Source organism: Perkinsus marinus, assembly GCF_000006405.1.
Source record: "Perkinsus marinus ATCC 50983 genomic scaffold scf_1104296958712, whole genome shotgun sequence".
In the NCBI taxonomy this organism is placed as follows: domain Eukaryota; phylum Perkinsozoa; order Perkinsida; family Perkinsidae; genus Perkinsus; species Perkinsus marinus.
The window spans coordinates 855,211-876,128 of record NW_003206658.1 but is presented as its reverse complement, the minus strand read 5'-3'; the positions used below and the strand labels follow the sequence as shown (position 1 = coordinate 876,128).

Sequence of the window (20,918 nt, the reverse complement as noted above, 5' to 3'; positions counted from 1 at the left end):
TATAGAGAATACATTAGGTGGTACTATACATGCTAATTATGGTAATACTATAATCATCATCTTATTCTTTTTATTAATGTATTATTTAGATTTATTATTACGTTACAGTGGATTAGTATTCATACTTGGTGAAATAGATTTCCCTGTTAAACATTGTCTATTAACAAGGAGAAAGATAGATAACCCATCTAAAGTAGATAGAGCCTATTCTCATCCACAAGCTTTAGCACAATGTGCTCTATATTTACGCCAACATAATATTAAATCTATTATATATGGTGATACAGCTGGAGCTGCTAAAATGTTATCAAGTATCAGCATAAATGATGATGATGAAGAAGAGGGTATTAGTGCTGCGATAAGTAGTAGACTAGCTGCTGATATATACAATCTACATGTTGTTGATACCGATATACAAGATATAGCTTTTAATCATACTAGGTAGTAGTACTACTACTACATGATCATCATCATCATCATTGTCACCAATATGATGATAATATGGTAGTAGGTTCTTACTATTGGGTCACACACCATCTCCATTTGTTAATATGGATAATACTACTATACCTACTAAGGTTAGTATAGTATTCAGAGTACAAGATACGTAAGCTTATTACTACTATCTATTATTGTTGTGATAATATATAATCGTCTTAGGCCTGGCAGTATGTATACATCTTTATCAGCATTCAGTCATAGGAATTTACAATTAACCAAACTAGAATCAAGACCAGTACCACCTGCTATGCTCGATGATACCACTAAGTACTATTATTACTGCATAACCTATCTTCAAGAAATATCTGTTTCATATATGTTAGTCTAGAAACATCATTATTGGATGATTATGAAGATGATGATCATAATAAAGCTTATCAACATCATCATCATCATCCATCTACTACTACTAGTGCTTATTATCACTACTTATGTTATATTGATGTATTGAAAATGCCGGGACAGGATAGAGCTGTTAATAGAGCTATCCATACACTCAAAGAGTTCAATCATTTTGTTAGAGTAATACGTCATAATATGCAGTATTATTATTACTATTACATCTAGGTACTATCAGTCTACCCATCGTCAACAACAACAACAACAACAACAAGAACAACTCATGAATACCCTTCTCCACCTTCTTCTTCAACCTTACCATCCCTATTTCAACCTTCTATTACTACAAGGAAGATATCAACAACACGATCCGTATCTTTCATTGGGTATAAACAACAACAACAACAACTATGATGATATGTCGTTGTCGTCGTTATCGTCGTATTTGTAGTTGTTGTTATTATCATCATCAGGTACGGTAAATTTGCCCAATTCTTATGTGATCGATTGACGAGAGTATGTGGTGATACTACGACTTTCAGTGCTACTAATAGGAAGGATGGTGATGATAGATGGAGATCTGATCATGCTAAGACACTTGGTATAAGGTAGTGAAGAGCAGGAGAAAGAGGTGGTGTGGTGGTGGTAGTAGTAGTTATATATGCTCAGATACTATCCTGATATGAATATAAAAGCTATGCTACATCATGAGCAACCCGATATTATTGTTATTGCCACCTCAATATTATCATTAAAGGATGTTATACATGAATTATCATCAGCAATCAAGTCAACAACAACAACAACAAGAAGGAGATCAAAGAAAAACCTACTAATAGTGGATGTATGTAGCGTGAAGGAGTATCCTAAAGAAGTAATAAGAACTAATACTACTACTAATACTCGCTTTATTATTATTAGCTTTTGAAAGAGGCATTCTTCCAAAATGATGATGATGATGATACATCCTATATTACTACATCATTATCTGTGAGTATTCTATGTACTCATCCTATGTTTGGCCCCGATAGTGGTAAATATGGTTGGTATAATCTACCATTGGTATATGATGATAGTATGGTATTATTAGAAACATCATTATCAGATCATGATGATTATGATAGTAAATGGTGGTTGGGGTTATTCGAGAAATGTGGATGTAGACTTGTTAAAATGACATCATCAGATCATGATAAGATAGCTGCTGCTACACAATTTATAACACATCTTACTGGAAGAGTATTAGGGGGTATTACACCCAAACTACATACTACTAATATCGATACTCTAGGTTTTAGGAGTCTTATTAAACTCATGAATAATACTATCAATGATAGGTAAGCATATGAGCTAATAGCAAGAATAATTGTTACTTGACGACGTCTCTTTAGTGACGTCTTATTCAAGGGTTTATATCGTTATAATACGGCTTCTGAACAGCAACTACTGGCGTTCCAAAGTAGTTTCCATAAGGTGAAGGATATGTTGCTACTAGAAGACGATAAAGATGATGAAGAAGAAGATGACGATAATAATGTCGACGATGTAATGATAGGCCTACATTATCATTAGGGCTTGTCGATATCTACTGCTGCTGCTGCTGCATCACTCATGGTGGTATTCAGATTACCTTAAAGACTATTCCATACTCGAACCTATGTGATAGAGTACCTTCTAGTACAACTGTTAGACTACATGCTCAAGCGACAGAATTAAAGAGAGAGGGTCGAGATATACAAGGAGCATTAGGTGTTGGGGAACCTGATTTTAAACCACCAATAGAGGTAGTACTAATCCAACTATGGTGTTAATGATGATTATTATTTGAGTAGATAACATCAGCTATTGCATCATCATTAACATCAGGAGAAGGGTGCAGATACTCCCCCTCCAATGGTATATTCAATCTCAGTAATGATGAGTCTAGGAGGCTCATTGATAGTATGAGCAGTCATTGTTCTCAGGAAAGGCAATAGCAGATGATCTTCGTATACGTAAAGGTATTGAAGGCATTGAGCCTAAGAATGTAGTTATTACTGCTAGTGGCAAGGCTGCTATTGCTGCTTCCTTTATGGCTATTCTTAATGCTGGAGATGAGGTATCAACTACATCATTATCATCATTATTAACACATGAGATTAGTAGATAATAATACCTACTCCATGTTGGCCAACATTCCCAGATTTGGCTCGTATGTGTGATGCTACCCCAGTATATGTCCAAAGCATCTCTCCTCAATATGCTATTACTGCTCATAGCATAGCATCTGTAATAATAATACTAATAATACTATGAGTATATCTAGTCGTATTAGGCTATCACTTCCAAGACTAAGATCATAGTCTTGAACTCACCGTGTAACCCTACTGGTTATGTCATACCCAAGGATGAGTAATAATAGTCATTATTACTTACCTTGTACATCGTTACATTAGATTGGTACGTATTGCTGAACTCCTACAACAACATACCGGCATTATGGCTGTATGTGATGATCTGTAATATTGGCTAGCATCGTTATAATAGATCATCATCATCAGTGTAAGGCTCATTATTATTAGTTACGAAAGGTTGGTATATGATGGGGATATTCATTATACTCTAGCGGGTGTATGTAGTCCAATAGTGAGAGATAGGATAATGTAGGATGATTGTATTATTATTACTATTATTATTACTATCCATATTTAGTACGATCGGTGGATTCTCCAAAGCATTCGCTATGACTGGTTTACGTCTTGGGTATGCTGTATGTAGTGATGATCGTTGGATCGATAGAGCTATTGGGAAGATATTAGGTCAAGTAACAGGTTGTCCATGTAACATAATTATATTTATGCTTATAATTTAATAAGTCCCTCATAGGCACAGCATCCCAAATTGGAGGCGTAGCTGCTTTATGTGATGTATCATCATCTTGGCATAAGGATAGATTAGCAGAACTCCAATATAAAAGGGATACACTCTTTGATCGTCTAAGAATGATACCTAATGTTATATGTCCGGATAAACCCCCAAAAGGTGCTTTCTATGCAATGCCTGATCTGGGGTATTATGTTAACAAATTAAGACACTCGAAGGGAGATCCTACACTAGGAGTTGCTCAACTCTGTAGTGATGATACTACTACTATCTGCCCTTATTATTATACGACCTTGCTTTAGGTGAACATCTATTATCTTCACATGGTTTATCGATAGTACCTGGAGACGGGTTTTGCACCACACAACCAGTAGTCAGGCTGTCGTAATGAGGGTGCTAATTGTAGTAATTATTATTACTCCATAATAGATATGCAACATCGATCGAGAATATTCATGATGCCTGCAATAGACTTCAAGACTTCCTTCTAGTATTGGAAGCATCTTAAGTCACCATCAACACGAATAAGGACATAACCGATGACATTCAATATGGACCTGCATCCACGTGGATTTTTTTCATGTCAACTTGACCTGTATTGGTGAAGTATTTCCACGACATTGTTCTAGACATACAGATTTTAACGACTCTAGAGATCGTCTTTTTCACGTAATTGGTGACTCGTGTTAGCATCATTGAATTGTGCATGAAAGCATCACGTATAATTCCTGGACTAGCGTGTCTTAACAAGATACTTCGATATCACTTTGCTAATGTTGAGGTGATGACGTGGCGGTAACTCTAAATTGCGAAGCCAGCGGAGCATATACCGCAACAACAGGAGGCACTTTCGCGTTGTGCGTGCGTGCGTGCGTGCAGAATTATTCTGGCCTAACTACGGAGCATAGGAGGCCACCAGATAGATCAAACGACTCCTCTATATGCCAACGTTTGCGCAAAAATTGAAAAACTCGATTGTGCGAGCAGCTCGAAGAGATATGCACGAAAACCTATAATGACGGGAAAATGTCCTACCCGGGGATCGAACCGCGGCCATATTCCGGGGTAGAGCTTGATGCGTCTATTGAATGAATCAATAGACAAGGACTAAGCGAGCTCCGCCTCTTCGTCACGAAGAGATGATATATTAAAGACGCTACGTTCATGGAAAGAAGAACAACACCTCACATTTGATGATAATGTGGTAACTGACTCAACAGTCAGACAATTCGTTATCTCTCCAATTCGGGTCGGGACGCCATTCTCGATATGGATGCCATATGAAAAGTGGTGATATGTACAACACCATGCCCAATGCCATTGGCCCAATGGACATTTCACAAATCTAGCTGCTAAGAACCAGAGTTATCGAGATAATAGTACTACACTTTTTCTAAGACTACTATATCTGTGCCAACTGTTAAGGATGTAATGATGGATATTTGAGTGTTTATTGTAGCGAATACTCTATGAGATATGCAGCGATATGTTCTGTCCAGCGATATAAATATTAATATAGAGACCATGGCAAGTGAGTATCGTTGATAATCTCGGGGCCATGACTAATGATCATACTAAACATACTTTTAATGGAAACTAATTTCGCATGCACCAATAAGGTTGATGGTCATCAAGCGCCATGAACAACATCAGATTCTCCAAGTCGGATGAGCTCCTCTTCAGCCGATTCCTGATGATTATAAGGGGCATATCATTTCAATACTCCTCTTGCTATACTCACTCGCAGTCTGGTTATCGACCCTTCATCGAATGTTGCATCTACACGTAGTAATGCCATTGCAATGTCCATTAACTGAGAATGTATAATTACGTACCATCATGCGTACCAACCTTAGATGATGTAGTGTGAGGATCTAGATGAGCTGTAATGAGCTGATAAGGTATCCACTTCATCATCTTCCTCTTCTTTTTGTCAACAGTTTTCATCCTACTCTCCATAGACTTATAACATCCTTCTAGTACTGCTTCTAGATGTATGTTCATAATGTTAGATAATACACATTTTAGTTCGTCACTAGTAGCATCCCTTGAAGTGATTGTAGGCCGTGATAGATAGGATGCTATCCCTTCCTCTACCCAATGACCCTCTTCTTTTGGAACCGCCTCTAATGCACTTAGTGCCTACAAGGTGAAAGGGGAGTATTTGCTCATATTGCCCTATAAGTATAATTACACTAAGTGTAACGGCAGTATCACTATCCAATGCCAATAACTTGAGGATTCCCTTTATGACATCGACGTTATTGACGTTCTTACCATGTTGAAGATATGATATACGAATAGCATTGAGAGCATTGAGCTTAACTTCTGAATATGAGGAGCTGCTTCACATCTTATATACTCCTATCCCCTGGTGAGCATACTTTTCCTATCTCTAGCATTAACCATCGAAGACTCATTTCCACCACCATCGTCTCCTGCGAGGCCTTTCATTATCATATTATCATCATAGACAGTGCATAGCATCATCATCATCTTCTGCCCTGCTCTATCGGAGGCAAGATATTCATCAGTCATGAATCGTATATCATGGTGATCATCGTTTGTAGAGTTATTATTCTCTTTATGGGTATCGGATACCTAACTGTATTTAAATATTATCGGCTACTGCCATTCTTACTTTGAATAACTTCTCCAGATCTAATAAATCACCATGAATATCGCCCATATTAGATACTTCATCAAGTAAGGCCTTATATAAATGTTTTATATCTGCTCAATGGTTAGGCTCACCACGATTAGCCTACCTACCTGAATACCCAAGATCTTCAACAACCCTAATATTCCTTGTACTTAATATAGTTTCCAAACCAATAATATCAATGATAGTCCCTGGTAGATGTAGATGCTTGAGTATAAGATGACCACTAGGAGGTACAGCCCCTTTAGGTATACCCTAAGAGGAGGAGGAGAAGGTAATAATCACATTATAAACAATAATACTACCTCAGGTGGGACCTCATCATCATCATCATGGAGCCCATTATGATCATCACTTTTCTGGTCTTCTACTCCATCATCATACTTAAAGCGTTTAACTTTACTATCGAACCTAAGCGTGATATGTCCATAGTAGAAGATGAAGTAGGATACTCACTGAGCTAACTTCTCCAATAACTTCTCAGAGGCTGATAGTTTGCTTATTATCAATGATGATTCCCTATGCAGATGATGATGTTGGTTATTCGTCTCCACCATGAACGCATTCTCATCCAAATGATGATGATCTGTAGACATGATACTACCAATACTATCAAGGATACTGATATTTGAGGCGATGAGAAGACAACTGTTCCTAACAATAGAGAAGAGAGCTCTTCACCCTCTCAATGAATAGGAATGAGTTGGGCATAAATTCCAGTAATAGTGATCAACAATAACAAAATAATACCATAATAATGAGAAACACATTAAGTATACGATGTGAGTATGGTAGCACGTTGATCCAATGGATATGTATTAGGTCCCCAAGGACCCGGAGGTTCTGCTTCCTCTACCAAATTATCATATCTATTCAATTCATTCACGGTGGGTAAAGCATCCAAACAATAACGACCAAGTAAACCATTACGATAGAACTTGAGGAAAGTACGTGCCTAATGATAGTAGTAAAGATCTGTTCTTCCATCTCTTCCCTACACCAGATAGGACATCCATAGCTCCCGAATCTCTACATGGATCACTGCATAATTGGTATGCTATCTCTCTACATACTGATCGGATATCATTAGTGGGAGCGTTCAAAGCGCATACATTCACATATCTGAGTAGTAGTAATAATATTATTGAGAGAATAACAAGTAGTTGTGGTATTACTGAAAGAGACGGGCATTATTGAGTCTCCAAAGGATGTAATCAGCGATGTATAATTCACCAAAAATGTGGTCAGGGAATGTACCAACAGCTGCTAATTTTAGGTTCCTCTCGGGATTACTTTTATCCTAATAAGGATATTTGATGGTATGATGATCATGATAATAAGGCGAGGAGCAGCAGCAGCAGCAGCAGCACCTTATGGAAAGTGACACCAGGAGTATCAACTAAATAGAGTGTTGGATTGTGACTAAGTTGATATGCTCTTATAAGCTCTGTTGTACCAGGGGACATTGTAACTCTGATAATTAATGATGACATGAACAACATTTACATGTATCATTCATCACCTAGCTTGTGCTCTACTAACACCTATCATACTATCTCGAGAATCATATCTAGTTTTGGATGCTAGTAGTGAAAGACGTTTCAATGCATTAATTGTAGTAGATTTCCCTGACAATATCACAGTATGTGATACAACAGCCAATATCATGATCATCACCTGTATTAGGTAGGCCTAATATAAGGCCATATATACCCAACGACTTGAAACGTATCTCTCGTGAGGCTAACATGAATTCCTTTATCTTCACTACACCCTTCTTCATAACAGAAGTTGCCAATACACACTGAGTATTAGAGTGGGCTTCAATCATCTCCTGTGCCTACCATTCGGGCGGCGGCCATCATAAGCTTATTAACCCATCTATCTTACTCTTCGGGCCATGCTAGGTGTGACCAGATCACATTTATTGAGTACTATGAGTCTTGGTAACTTCCTTATACCCGACTCTCTTAAAGTCGTATTCAATTCGGTTTGTGCCGAGGTAAGAGGTATTCGAGCATCTCGAACCTATATTAAATTAGGATAATAGTAATAATAATAATGATGATGATGATGATGATGATGATGATGACTACTGACCTCAATAATAACATCAACTCGATTAGCCCATGTAGGTAAAGCTTGTTTGGTCCTCATCATATGACCAACATACCAATGACCATCTCTATCAACTTCATAACCGAATTGATGAGGAGCTTCGAATGATGGATAAGGATCGAATAGTGTAACTTGCTTAATGTGTTGAGCAGCTGCCTCTGGAGGGCTATCAACAATGAGTCTTCTCTTCCTTTTGAAGTCACCACTAGCGAATGTACATCTTGCTACTACTGATGCCCTCATAGTAGTAATGCATGATGCCTGATGATTGTAATAGAATGATGATGATGATGATAATCGTGTTAATGGTAGCATGCATAGAAGGATATACAACGATATTGCTATAACCAGGGAGCATGATTATAATAATACTCTAGTCTAAGTGAACGATCATCACAACGCAAAGCTTCTTGGTGAATAACACGTCTATACTTTTATGGTCAATAGAACCGTAATCAGAGACGCATTTGATGAAGTTAATTGATGATGAATATAAGACAGAGATCAGTACTACTAGCAGTAGTAGTAAGATTATCATACTGCTGCTTCACTCGAGCAGTAGTGAGATCCATTCCTTTTATATTCAAAGGAGTAGACTACGACGACATATAGATATGACCAGCAAGAGCCTCTTGACACTTGGAGGTGGATGAATAGTAATAGCACTAGTGCGATGATGATGATTATGACTCCACTGCTGCTCGCATAGGGATATTTGTAATAAAAAGTAGTTATGAGGGGCACGATACCATGATACAGTAATACTGTATCATATCACAGACACGAGGGAATTGATAGTTGTTATAGTAGTATAATCATCATACTTAGAATAGTTCAGAACTCGTAGTAGAAGCATCTTGAGAATATTCATCGGAGTAATCATCATCATCATCCTCTTCTTCATTAATAACACTAAGAGTTGATAAAAGCCTTGGCCGACGATACCATTGAGAATAATATCGACTCTCCCCTTTAGTAGTAAGAGAGGAAATAGGTAGTATCCTGAATACGGAATAGAATGTAATCAACAAAGATCTATAGTATTATTATGATGATACTAGTACTTGTGTAAAGAAGAACAAGCTTGCCTCCTACTACTATTATTATGCTCAATAGAGTTTAACCACAATACAAACCCAAGGGCTGCTATGGTAAGTACACCACATACCGAAATTGTTGCAAGCGTTGCCGTACCTTAGGATGCAGCAATGTGTGGTACTACCCTATTTGGGGATATTATACCTCTATCGCTCGTAGTAGTAGTAATAGTGGGGCTCGAGATAGTTGTAGTAGCTGTTGTTGTTGGTGATGTTGTTGATAATGAGGAACGAGAGATGATGCAGACCATTGTGTATTATCGTAGTAGTAGTACTAGTCGATTCAGATGATACTATAGACGTAATACAACTACATACCACCACCACCACCATCAACAACAACAACGGGAGGCAGGGTCTTATGATGATAATAGCATGTTGACAGAAAGCAGAGTAAGTACGACCGTACAAAGGGATAACTCATCATTCACGCGAAGAGGCAACTAGACCCTTTTAACAACTGATGATGCTCCAACACTCTATGATCGACAGTTTTGAATATCATTAGGGATGAGGAAGGACTATCATCCTCATTGAAGTCGAGGATAGAGATACACATCGACTCGATTACCTGATAGTATCCTGGCGTATTGAGGACCAGCGTAGGACCAGGTAGTAATAGTAGTATTCAATGATCATACCGAGCAACCTGAAAAACGCTTAGATCGGGCATTAACACTATTACTGCTCATACAATAGGCTACGATTTGCAAAACAATTTTCGTCACAGAGTAAGCCTCTCATCATGATGATGATGATGATCGTGTGATGCCACACCGAATACTACCCATAGAGGTAGTAATAGTAGAATAAGGTGTCATGAGTAGAGGCTCACCATAGACTCAGTAGTAGAGGTGTATATTATGATGAGAAAGGTTTTAATAGCCTAGACCTTGGTGTAATACTTATGGAGGATATCGAGCTGGCCATATCCAGCAACGATAGAGGTTTACTGAGTTATCACCATCACATAAGCGAGCAGCCTCAATGACATATGCATAAACAGCGGGTATAGAGGCCAGTCTGAGAGGTAGATGTAGTAACATGTCTTGGTGAGGAGAAGGAGAGACTATCATCACTTGGGTGGCAACACATTACTACTACCTCCATCAGTATAGAGGCTAGGTATAGGCTAACTATAGTAAGTAGGGATAGTAATACTAACTTGGAAGGTTTAGAGTAAATACCATCCTATTACTGACATTACCCAACTATTGAAGGGAATGCTACTGATCAAGCAGTCAACATCAGGTACTACTACCTAATACTATGATGATGATAACCATACTACAACAACGGAGTCTAACACTACCTCATCATCATCTTAGTCCCATTAAGTCACTTAATATTATGCGGCGATTAGTATCGATCACTACTCGAACAAGCAAAGTATCGTAACAACCAACATCATCTAATACATCAGGGCACTAAACGAACAGGAAGAAGGAGGAGGACATGGAGATAGAAAACTGACGAGGATACAACAAGTGGGTTTATGATACACAAGGATTAATAGAGAGGAAACCAATGGATGATGATGATGTGATGTAGTAGTAGTAGAATGGTAATAGTAGTAGTAATAGGACAGGTGGCCTATACAACAAGTGGCAGTAATAGTATCGACATTAATGATGATTATGACTATTAATCAAAGTGATAGACAAGTAAAAGGTGATTCTTGTCATTGTTGTTGATGATGATGATCAAAGAAAGTAAGGTATTACATCACGTAATGGTGTACCCGATACTGGTACCTCTTTAAATAACTTAGCTTGCCTAGATCCATCAGGATACAGTGTCAATACACTAGCAATATTACCACATCTATAACAATAATTAGGAGCACTCCATACATTAACAAGCATATATCGTGAGCCTGTTACTCTAACAACACCACCACCACTACCTGCTGGTGGTAGTAGTGGTAGTGGTGGTGGTGTATACAGTGGTGAAGGTATAGTACATGATGAAGGCTTGGGACCTGGTGATACTACATTAGGATCAGCCTCACTAGCTGGGAACATAAACTTATATCCCTCTTGTACCTATAATGGAAGGGTAGGGGTATAAGCTATTACTATTAGTGCTACCAATTGATGTGCTCTAGCCACTAATCTAAGACCATTATGATGTAAAAATTGTCTAGTAGGATCAGCACCAAAGACTAGACCAGCTCCACGTGGGTTAAGTTCCCATCCTTTAACACTATCATCAGGGTCGGACCATAACTAGAATGATAATGATGATCATGATGATGCAGTGAAAGTAGTATTATTATTATAGTATTACCAAATCAGACAATGGACCTTGAGGTGGTACCTCTTGTACTCGCTGTAGTAAACGGATCTGATCTATATCACCAAGTTCTGGGGACAATCCTCCATGTACCTAATAATAATCATAACATAATACAGCAGTAATTAGGTAAGCAGCATTAATACAGCAAAAACATCGTAAGCTATGGCTGCTAATGGTAGATAATCAAACAGATCCATGGCAATACGCCATACTGTGGCATTACCAAACTTACGTATACATTCATCATAGAACCCATAGACCTACAATAATGATAGTATGATGAGTAAGGAGAGCATGATTACTACTTGTGTTATCTGCCTAGTCTCATGATTTCCTCTTAAAAGAGTTATCCGATTGGGATAACGTAATTTAAGTAGTAATAACAGTTCCAAAGTCTCCACTGAATTATAACCTCTATCCACATAATCTCCCATAAAAAGATATCTAAACATTGATGTTATGATGAAGATACGAATAAGATAATACTAATACTACCTCAAAGTAGGATCTCTACGTAGATCACCACCAACTTTAAATAACTCTAGGACATCGTAAAACTGTCCATGGACATCTCCTGCTATTACTACTGGACCATCATTATTAATCCTCACCACAGTATCCTCCTCAATCAATATACTCTTAACAACTCTACAGAGTCTTATATAATCCTAAGGATCATATTAACAGTATTATCAACAGTAGTTGGTAATAATAAGCAAGGTTTTATAAGTAGTAGTAGTAGTAATACCTTTTGTGGCATTAGTAATCCTCTTTCCTCATTATTATCATTCTTACTCCGTGTTGTTGTAGTAGTAGATGCCGACATCAATCGCTTCAGCCAATCATCAGCCTCACTATCTTCAAACCCCATATTAAGATAGTAGCAATAGGTAGTAGCAATCAAAAAGCGCTGATCATGATCATGATCAATAGGAAATGCAAGTTGCAAAAAGATTGCAAGATTGTTAACATATATATCTATCCCGGCCTCATCATCATCATGACTCCTACTATACTCATTATCATTATTATTAATTGCATACTCTCTATGATAGCTCTCTTCTATCATTATATTGAACATCACTAACTGAGGTACTATCTATGATCATCATCATGTAATCGAGCAGCAATGATAATATTAGCTCTAGGAGTAGTAGATTTCTATGGAGGATACCAAATGCCTTTTTACCACAATACTACGAAATATAGAGCATATACACTACTAGACATGGTAGTACCACAGCAAGGTGGTCTATATGGTAGTTCATAATGGCTACCATACTAGGCAACCTTACAACGAGGCCTTTCAAAGTCCTGCTCACATAATATGATCACTAAGGGAGATCGAACTCATCAACTGCTGTTGGCATATTCTCAACATTTAATAATGTAAAACTAAATAAACAAGAGACTCCCATGGTGGAAGTCCTACACCGGCTGTTGAACCCCCGGTAACGACGACACATATCATATATTGGTGTTAAGACGTGGTTGTTGTTCTTGTAGGTGATAGTAGTGGTGAGGGTAGGTTGGATATTGTTTGTAGTAGAGTATGGTAAATAGCAGAGTCTACACCATGAGAAACTGATATAACATCCTTACACTTATTGTATACAGCAATAGCATTGATTATATCTCCTTTCTGGTTATATAAGTCGGCCATAGTGAATAATTGTAAGCCCATCAATGGGTGATAGGTTGGAAGGTATTCCGAGTATCTACAGAGGATATGTCTGCTGTCTGCTGCTGCTGCTAACATCATAGGTACATTTGAATCACACGTTGTATATACTTCAGGGCTTTATCAAAGTCCCCAATAGCAAGAGCAGTCATGGCAAAGTGGCTACTTGCTGACATAAGTTGTATCTACTACCATACCTTTATCATCACCATAGTAGTAATATGGTACATGAGTAGGAGAGAGCTCTTTCTCCATAGGTAGCATTATACTCCTTTCTAATGCCCTAAAGTCATCCCTAGTATCACAGTTTACAAGACCGCAGTCCCCCCTGTATAATCTTTCATATGCCTGTCGTAGGATGGTCGATGGTTCCTCTTGGAATAGTGTATGAAAAGGACCTGTATATGTGGGCCAATAGCATTGAACACTACTTCTTGGATATCATCATCATCATCATTACACATGCTCTTAGTTCCACAAAGATCAGCATCTGTAAGTACTATCCTATTACCCTCTGCATTAAGGACCATACGCCAATCTTCTGATCCTAATACAGGTCCATAGCATACCTGTCCAAAGCGGCGGCCACCCATCCCCTCACCAACACGTGCCTCATCATCTCTCTTTCCACAACGCTCGCATTCGCATAAGAATTCATAGTCTCTAAGGAGGACATCTCGGCGCTTCCATGATGGTAAAGTTAATTCAACATAACTATGGCATATCTCCTAAGTGAGTAGCAGCAGCAAGGCATAATAATATCTACTACCCTATTTTCCTAATACACACGTACCTCTCCTGGTGATATATCTCGTATGGCTCTAAAGGATAATGTAGACCCATGACCAAAGGCTGGTATAACATTAGGATGGCCTATGATGATAGGAATAGATACATACTCCACTACTACTACTATCCTCCTACAACTATGGTTGAATAGCGCTGCATTAGGGTATACTCCTGCGGCGATTCCACTCCAAAGGTCATCAACTATGGCAAAGTTATTGCATGGAAAGCGTACCAATAGTCCTAGGATAGCATCGAAGGTAGGAATACTCCTACTACTATGACTAGATGATAATATTGATAGGAACTGCGCTGCTGTGATGGCAATAGCATCTGATGGTTTATGCAAAACACCTAAAGAAGGATCATCACTAGAGGAGTGCTCAACACTCTGTGGTGAACACTTACACATTGTCATAACTTTATTAACTGTATCATCATCAGATGCTACACGCCAAGCTAGGAAACAATCTGAGATAATGTATAGGACTATGCTCATAACATGCTACTACTACCACTAAGTTGTTGTGGAGTGATACCAGCATCTAGTAGACGAGTAATAAGAGGACATTCACGTTTATGACCAGCCTTCCAGTCACTTGCCTGATATTACCACTAACCTCATCACTATATAATCATACTACTACTTGACATTGTGTAGAACAATATCGTGCTACTTTACATCTTGAACAGGTCTTCAACTTCCCATTAATAGATCCCATCTTACTAAAACAACCACTGCAGTGTGTATCACACAGCCATGGATGTAGGATACTCGCTACTGGTGGCTGCTCATATACAATCTACCATAGACAGCAATAAATAGAGTAATAGTAAAGGGCATATACCTCGCCAGGCTTAAAACATCTCGTAGCAAACACGGCTCTGCCTTTATCTTTAGTATCTTTCACGACGCAACAGTTATCCGCATTACTCCATGTAATAGGATCTACTTTAGTATTGGTCATTAATGAGCAGTTATGACTAGGATAGATATTATACACCCACTTCAGTAGAACACAACAGATGAGGAGGCCGATGAGTGATCTTCTACCTTTACAGTTAACCTGTTGCTGTTTAGTAGTAGTCTTAAAGAAACTATTGATAAGTATTATTATGACACTATCATAGGCTAAGTATAACATACTCATGTCCATACCTAATCAGAAAATGATGAACCCACCACAGCATGAGCACTTAAGAGGTATATCATCATGATCACCTTGGTGATAGCATGGGTGGTCCAGCTTGCCATTCATCGCTATCTGGTGTGTAAAACTCGACTGTTGATAAAGCCTAAATGCAGATGATAATGAGACCTTGTTGCTACTACTACTTCTTCTAGGATCTTACCTCTCCTCCATTTTGTCCACCACCCAATAATATTGAGTCCATCACAGGTGCCGCTGAACAATCCATACGCTCAGTACCTACTAATGACGTAAGGAAGGAGATGACTATACACTGTTACGTACTAGCCTGATGCTTGTAATTCCAACCATTATTCATAGCATCTATTGAAAGACTCTCTACTGATGAATGTACCATTTGAGAGTTATCAGTACCTGAATGATTAACTACAATCTCCACTGTGCGATGGTGATGGTAGTAGTAAGAGATACTACCTCCAATAACATAGATATTCCCTTCAAAGAATACAGCAGCACCAGCAGAGACTTCCTCAATCATATCAGTGCCAGGAGTAGAAGACCATTTGTTCGCACGGATATCATATCTATGATATCGACGACAAGCAGAGATGATATCATACAACAGACATCCATGGTTCAATCCCTGTAGCCTACATTTCTACTGTCTTTAATCTCCGTCCTGATGTACCCCCTAATGCCCATATACGACCACTTGCATCAGCAACAGCCATACAGCTACTGCGTGGGGTACTCATTGATGCAACCTCCATCCAATTACGCATACGAGGATCATATCTAAAGTATTGTAGCAGCCATATGTAGATATAATCAAGAAGTAGAATAATAAAGATAACTTACGCCTCCACACTAGAGAGCATCGATACTCCATCAAAACCTCCAATTGCGAATATCCTACCATCACTTGTTATTGTAGAAGCACAGTTACGACGAGGTGTATTCAAAGAGGCCTAAGATAACAACTCTAATGAGGAGGAGGAAGAAGAAGACATATGATATTACCCCAATCATCCAGGTATCTCTGAGAGCATCATAAACCTCACTATCACATAGTGCCTTGTAGTCTAGGTTTTGCCCTCCAAAGACATATACTCGAGAATTGAATCCAGCAGCACCGAAATACGTCCCTAAAGATGGTATTAGCTACCATGATATCAGGATAGGAGTCTATGTTTAGGATTACTCTCGGTATTCATAGGACGGCAAGGACGCCAACATTGATGCTCTACATCCAATACCTACAATAAGGAGTATATCATAGGAATGATGGTTATGGATTAGGTAGTACTTCCACACTCCTTAGATGCTCCTGACCAGAATGACCTCCGATAGCATAAGCTAAGGGAAACGGGAAGAAACGTATCTAAAATGGACAGTACCACCCATCAGACTATCATCACCATCATCGTGATGATGATAATGATGATGGTAGTAGTAGTAATACCCCATAATGGCTAGCCTCTATACTCAACTTCTCTGAATCGGTAGCATCTTTAGGGCATGGTGGTATCTACTCATACCATATAGGAGCAATATAGAGATAATACGATAGTTACCTCAGGATTACGTAAGAATTGTAAAAGATGTCTAAAACTATGAGCATCTCTATCGATGAATATTCGTCCCTAGAATGGAGGATCTAAGATGATAGTAGTAGCATACCGTACTTGTCGATCCCGCTGTGCCTCAATCCTCCCTGATGCCAAGCCTTCCAATAGTGTCCCTTGTTGTTGCATAAGAGTACCACGAGAGGTCTCGAATGGTGTACCTAAGTATAACATAAGGAGTAGTAGTAGCAGCACCTAGCCATACCTCCAACATTAATATCGACCTTAGTCTCAGCAGCTAGAGTTTGCTCAGCCATCCTATTCCTCTCCACTTCAAGCTTATCCTTTGCCTGAAACACGATATACCACCTTATCGTCGTACTACTAATAATACTACCCTTACACACCTACCTCAGTGAGAGCATCTTCCTTCAACATTAACCTTCGTAGAGTATCCCCTTTCTCCAGTTCAAACCTCTGCTTGTCAGCCTCTATCTTCCTCCTTGTATCGGATCGCTCAGTTTTGATCTACACACTCGATAATACCGACCATACCCTAACCTGTATGATGATAATAAAATTATGATTATAACCTGTTTGAATTGATTCTGCATCTCAAGGTCAGCCCGTCTACGATCCTCTTTTAACTTCATTATCCCTCTATTCTTCTCATCAACCTGGGAGATACACAACATGATGATGATGAGTAGTATGCCTAAACGCGGACTATTGCCGCTATCATTATCATTACAAAGTCCTTCCAAACTCTCTTCTTCTCTTCCTCGAAATCCCTCCTTTCCGTCTCTAGATCATCTTGTTGACGATTTAACTGAGATAGCATCCACTCACTCCGTCTCACTCAGCAACAGCAGCAGCAGTAGCATGCCTATGATCTATTACCGATGCCTCAGTCTTATCTAACCATGAGGTATAAGAGGATCTCAACTCCGTAACCATATTCTCAAAATCATCCCCTGAAAATAATTATAATAACAAGAGTATCCTCCAATGCTCATGAAGTAGAATTGAAGACCATACACCAGAAAAGGGATCAGCCTTATTACGTGCTTTCCCTCCTCTATTTACCTGTACCTTATGCATAGTAGGAAAGGTACCAACGGTAGCTGGTAGATTGGCTGGTCGTCGGAAAGTAGCAGTCGTCATTGGAGTACTGTTCATGAATGGTGTAGAAGTAGTAGCCGGTAGACCAGTAGATATACCTAGATAGACAACGTAGAGAGCCGTAGGAATAAGAGAATTTAATATTACCTCCTCCACTACTCAAGGGTGGTATAGTGAATGATTGAGTCTGTGCGACTGCTGCTGCTTCTGCTGCTTGTTGTTGTTGTTGAGTGGGAGTTGTATAAAAACCAGTACTAGGTGTAAATCCTCCTGACTGCATCCTACCTAATAGATCATCATAGTACTGACCGTTATCCCAACAGTAGTAATACTACCTCTTCCTTGGGTATTCATCATACTAGGGGAAAACGGTATGAAGGTTGAGGATGAGGAGGAGGAGGATGTGGGAGCTTGTTGGATATCACCAGTTGGAGCTATTGGTGGGGTCATTACCTATTATGCTCAAAAGGGATACACTTCAATGAGATGATGCTTAGTAACTGGAGCAACTTGACAACGGTGTAGAATATTAAAAAATACAGAGAATTAACATCTGCGGGGATCGAACCCGAGGTGGTCTGAGGTAGCGACGAGGCCACCGGTCCCAACGTGTGCAGTTTTCGGTCCCAACGTATGCAACCCCGTAGAAAAGGCCTGCCAGAGTCTCTACGCGGGCCTCCGGCCCGCTTTCGCACCCTATCATGCTGTGTCATCTACCAAAGCCTAGGCCGGTCCCGGCCGATCACCCCAAGCCAAGAATAAGCAACCGTGGATACTACGGGCATATTCTCATGCCATCTCTATTCTCGTTTTTCGTGCAACTGCATGAAAAGCGCAGGATCTGCATTTGGGTGAACTGTTGCACTTAGGCTTCATTCCTTCCTGCGTTCTTCGGTCACGTGCTCCCATTGAGTTTAGAAAACTCTATCCTGAACGCAAGCGTGCACTCTATCGTGAAACACATAGTTAACGACTTGAATTTCGCGAAATGTAACTCGCAACGCGCGTCACGAACGACGAAACGGCCGAGGCGAAACTACACAAGCGTTTCTTTTGCAAAGTGCATCTCGTTGTGAAAGTGATATATAGCAATAGCATTGCCGATTGAACCTGTCATGTAAGGCAAGTTATTTTGAGTTCCGTACATGACTCAGCTCGACTCTCACCAATCTAAAATATGTGAGGAAATCTTAGGGGCTCTAAGAGGGAGCTGTCGTGAAGGTTACTTCCTGGTTACCGGCTATGCTGGAACTGGCAAGTCTTTCGTTCTGAAGGAATTGCTGAACCTCATGAAAGCTGAATTCAATCCTATCGTCCTAACATGGGCTGGCGTATCGGCGAGGAATCTGGGCCCTAGGGCTCACACAATCATGAGTTATTGTGGGTTCAGGGTGTTCTCTTTTGGCGTTTTCAAAGTGATCTTGCAATGTTGCTGCAATTTGCTGCAATTTGCACTGCTATATAGGCAATTTGGAGCAATTTGTGCAACATAGGAAACATGAAGAGATCATCTCCTTTCGCACTTCGCAGAAACACTCGTATATCGCTCTTCGTGTCGAGCTGATATACAAATATCTCTGTCTTCGATTGCAAACGTTGCAATGCAGTGATCCATCGAATAGTCTCTGAAGCGAGAAAGAACTTTACGGGACTGAGCTCAGTTATCTTGAGGGAATTTCCTGCTCTAGATGCGGCAGACCCTGCCGAACACGATGGTTGATAAGCGCAAGGACTTTCCCCAAGCTTTCCGGAGAGGTAAAAACGTAACTGGGAATGATAAAACTTTTATCATAGAAGTCGGAACGGTAGGTCAGCAGAGTTCCTGGCAGCGCCAGGCTGGGACCACAAAGCGGATTTCCCTGAATCAGTGTATTTCTCGCTCGCCATAAAATGGCCGAGCGCGGTGCATTATGGTCTCCACTGACCATCAAGCGCAAGTGACCAGTTTGCTCATCCTCAGTCTGATCAACTCGGGTACGACCGTTGCCAAGTTCTATAATCGCCGTTCAGTGTGCATCGCCAACCCCAAACTACAGGACATCGACAGCACAGCTTTGGTACCCTCATCCCCATCTTGAAATCCACACCGAGGGTCCGAAGCGTGCTGTCTTTGCGTGAAAGCAAAATCGATCGTTGAGGCAATCGAGAAAATAACCGTTATTAGTCAACTGCGGGCTCTTTAGAATTCACCCGCGAGCGTATTATCGACAACTTATCGAAAGCGAGATTATTCGTTATTTCGACAGTGTCGAATCGACACCTAGTTTTCGGTATTAAGCTCGTTTATCGCCTTCGACAATGATTGTCGTAATTAAGTTGTCCAAATCTACACATAGTAAATTGTAGCGTACTTTCGCCAACGTTGTCGAGAGAATGAGTATATTCGACAATTCTTTAGTGTCTAAATTTCGACAGTATTTGTCGAAAGTCGCATATGTCGTCGCAGAGCGGCCGTTTTGACGACTTGTCGTTATTATTAGGTGAAGTTGTTTTCGACAGTTTGTCGAGGTTGTCGAAAGCGGACGCTCCGCTAACTTTATAGAGGGAGATACTTCCAGTATACACGTAGACCATGCTAACCGTTTACCAACGTTTACTATCCAAAAACCTCTGATTTTGAATCAAACTTTCTGTTGATTTTCATGATTTTTAGGCCTAAAACAAAAAATTTTCTAAATTTCCTATCTTGCATGCAGTGATATTGCACTTGCGCAAATTGCGCAATTTGCGAAGTGC

At 39.6% G+C, this 20,918-nt stretch overlaps 5 protein-coding genes across 5 annotated transcripts in view; 1 reads left to right on the top strand and 4 right to left on the bottom strand.

Moving 5' to 3' along the window:
* Pmar_PMAR011739 (Aspartate aminotransferase, putative) overlaps window positions 1-4,337 on the top strand; it is a gene marked incomplete at its 5' end in the record, with an annotated part of 4,568 nt that extends 231 nt beyond the window's left edge. Inside the window, 19 exons of the mRNA XM_002773831.1 lie at window positions 18-41; window positions 90-441; window positions 512-607; window positions 661-768; window positions 1,314-1,448; window positions 1,510-1,714; window positions 1,762-1,830; window positions 2,281-2,385; window positions 2,466-2,624; window positions 2,673-2,751; window positions 2,805-2,938; window positions 2,986-3,108; window positions 3,155-3,231; window positions 3,276-3,338; window positions 3,402-3,482; window positions 3,532-3,659; window positions 3,706-3,951; window positions 4,005-4,086; window positions 4,132-4,337. Coding sequence (XP_002773877.1) covers window positions 18-41; window positions 90-441; window positions 512-607; window positions 661-768; window positions 1,314-1,448; window positions 1,510-1,714; window positions 1,762-1,830; window positions 2,281-2,385; window positions 2,466-2,624; window positions 2,673-2,751; window positions 2,805-2,938; window positions 2,986-3,108; window positions 3,155-3,231; window positions 3,276-3,338; window positions 3,402-3,482; window positions 3,532-3,659; window positions 3,706-3,951; window positions 4,005-4,086; window positions 4,132-4,210 — 2,345 coding nt within the window. The 3' untranslated portion in view covers window positions 4,211-4,337. The remainder of the gene's footprint in view (window positions 1-17; window positions 42-89; window positions 442-511; window positions 608-660; window positions 769-1,313; window positions 1,449-1,509; window positions 1,715-1,761; window positions 1,831-2,280; window positions 2,386-2,465; window positions 2,625-2,672; window positions 2,752-2,804; window positions 2,939-2,985; window positions 3,109-3,154; window positions 3,232-3,275; window positions 3,339-3,401; window positions 3,483-3,531; window positions 3,660-3,705; window positions 3,952-4,004; window positions 4,087-4,131) is intronic.
* Window positions 4,338-5,330: 993 nt separating this feature from the next.
* Window positions 5,331-12,748, bottom strand: Pmar_PMAR011738 (protein phsophatase-2a, putative; the record flags this gene model as incomplete). The annotated part of the gene is made up of 25 exons (XM_002773830.1): window positions 5,331-5,392; window positions 5,444-5,515; window positions 5,554-5,844; window positions 5,897-6,030; window positions 6,087-6,303; window positions 6,344-6,435; window positions 6,475-6,619; window positions 6,670-6,775; window positions 6,821-6,950; window positions 7,163-7,319; window positions 7,363-7,486; window positions 7,540-7,656; window positions 7,730-7,837; window positions 7,887-7,992; window positions 8,042-8,204; window positions 8,255-8,392; window positions 8,465-8,743; window positions 10,787-10,840; window positions 11,574-11,624; window positions 11,670-11,807; window positions 11,869-11,967; window positions 12,021-12,137; window positions 12,183-12,321; window positions 12,373-12,545; window positions 12,626-12,748. 25 exons carry the CDS (start codon window positions 12,746-12,748, stop codon window positions 5,333-5,335), a joined length of 3,333 nt encoding a protein of 1,110 aa, XP_002773876.1. The 3' UTR covers window positions 5,331-5,332.
* A 1,411-nt stretch (window positions 12,749-14,159) lies between these two features.
* Pmar_PMAR011737 (hypothetical protein, conserved) lies at window positions 14,160-14,698 on the bottom strand (the record flags this gene model as incomplete). Its single annotated transcript, XM_002773829.1, has 3 exons — window positions 14,160-14,286; window positions 14,352-14,431; window positions 14,483-14,698. Coding segments are annotated over 3 exons (423 nt in total), but the record flags the coding sequence as incomplete, so codon positions are not given.
* Window positions 14,699-14,859: 161 nt separating this feature from the next.
* On the bottom strand, window positions 14,860-15,147 carry Pmar_PMAR011736 (hypothetical protein; the record flags this gene model as incomplete). The annotated part of the gene is made up of 2 exons (XM_002773828.1): window positions 14,860-14,947; window positions 14,992-15,147. Coding segments are annotated over 2 exons (244 nt in total), but the record flags the coding sequence as incomplete, so codon positions are not given.
* A 260-nt stretch (window positions 15,148-15,407) lies between these two features.
* Pmar_PMAR011735 (conserved hypothetical protein) lies at window positions 15,408-18,161 on the bottom strand (the record flags this gene model as incomplete). Its single annotated transcript, XM_002773827.1, has 19 exons — window positions 15,408-15,503; window positions 15,567-15,640; window positions 15,698-15,774; window positions 15,820-15,909; window positions 15,970-16,079; window positions 16,150-16,290; window positions 16,354-16,463; window positions 16,516-16,640; window positions 16,697-16,751; window positions 16,802-16,876; window positions 16,958-17,023; window positions 17,070-17,138; window positions 17,181-17,281; window positions 17,326-17,410; window positions 17,472-17,588; window positions 17,654-17,737; window positions 17,812-17,889; window positions 17,961-18,034; window positions 18,125-18,161. 19 exons carry the CDS (start codon window positions 18,159-18,161, stop codon window positions 15,470-15,472), a joined length of 1,602 nt encoding a protein of 533 aa, XP_002773873.1. The 3' UTR covers window positions 15,408-15,469.
* Between the last annotated feature and the right edge of the window lie 2,757 nt (window positions 18,162-20,918).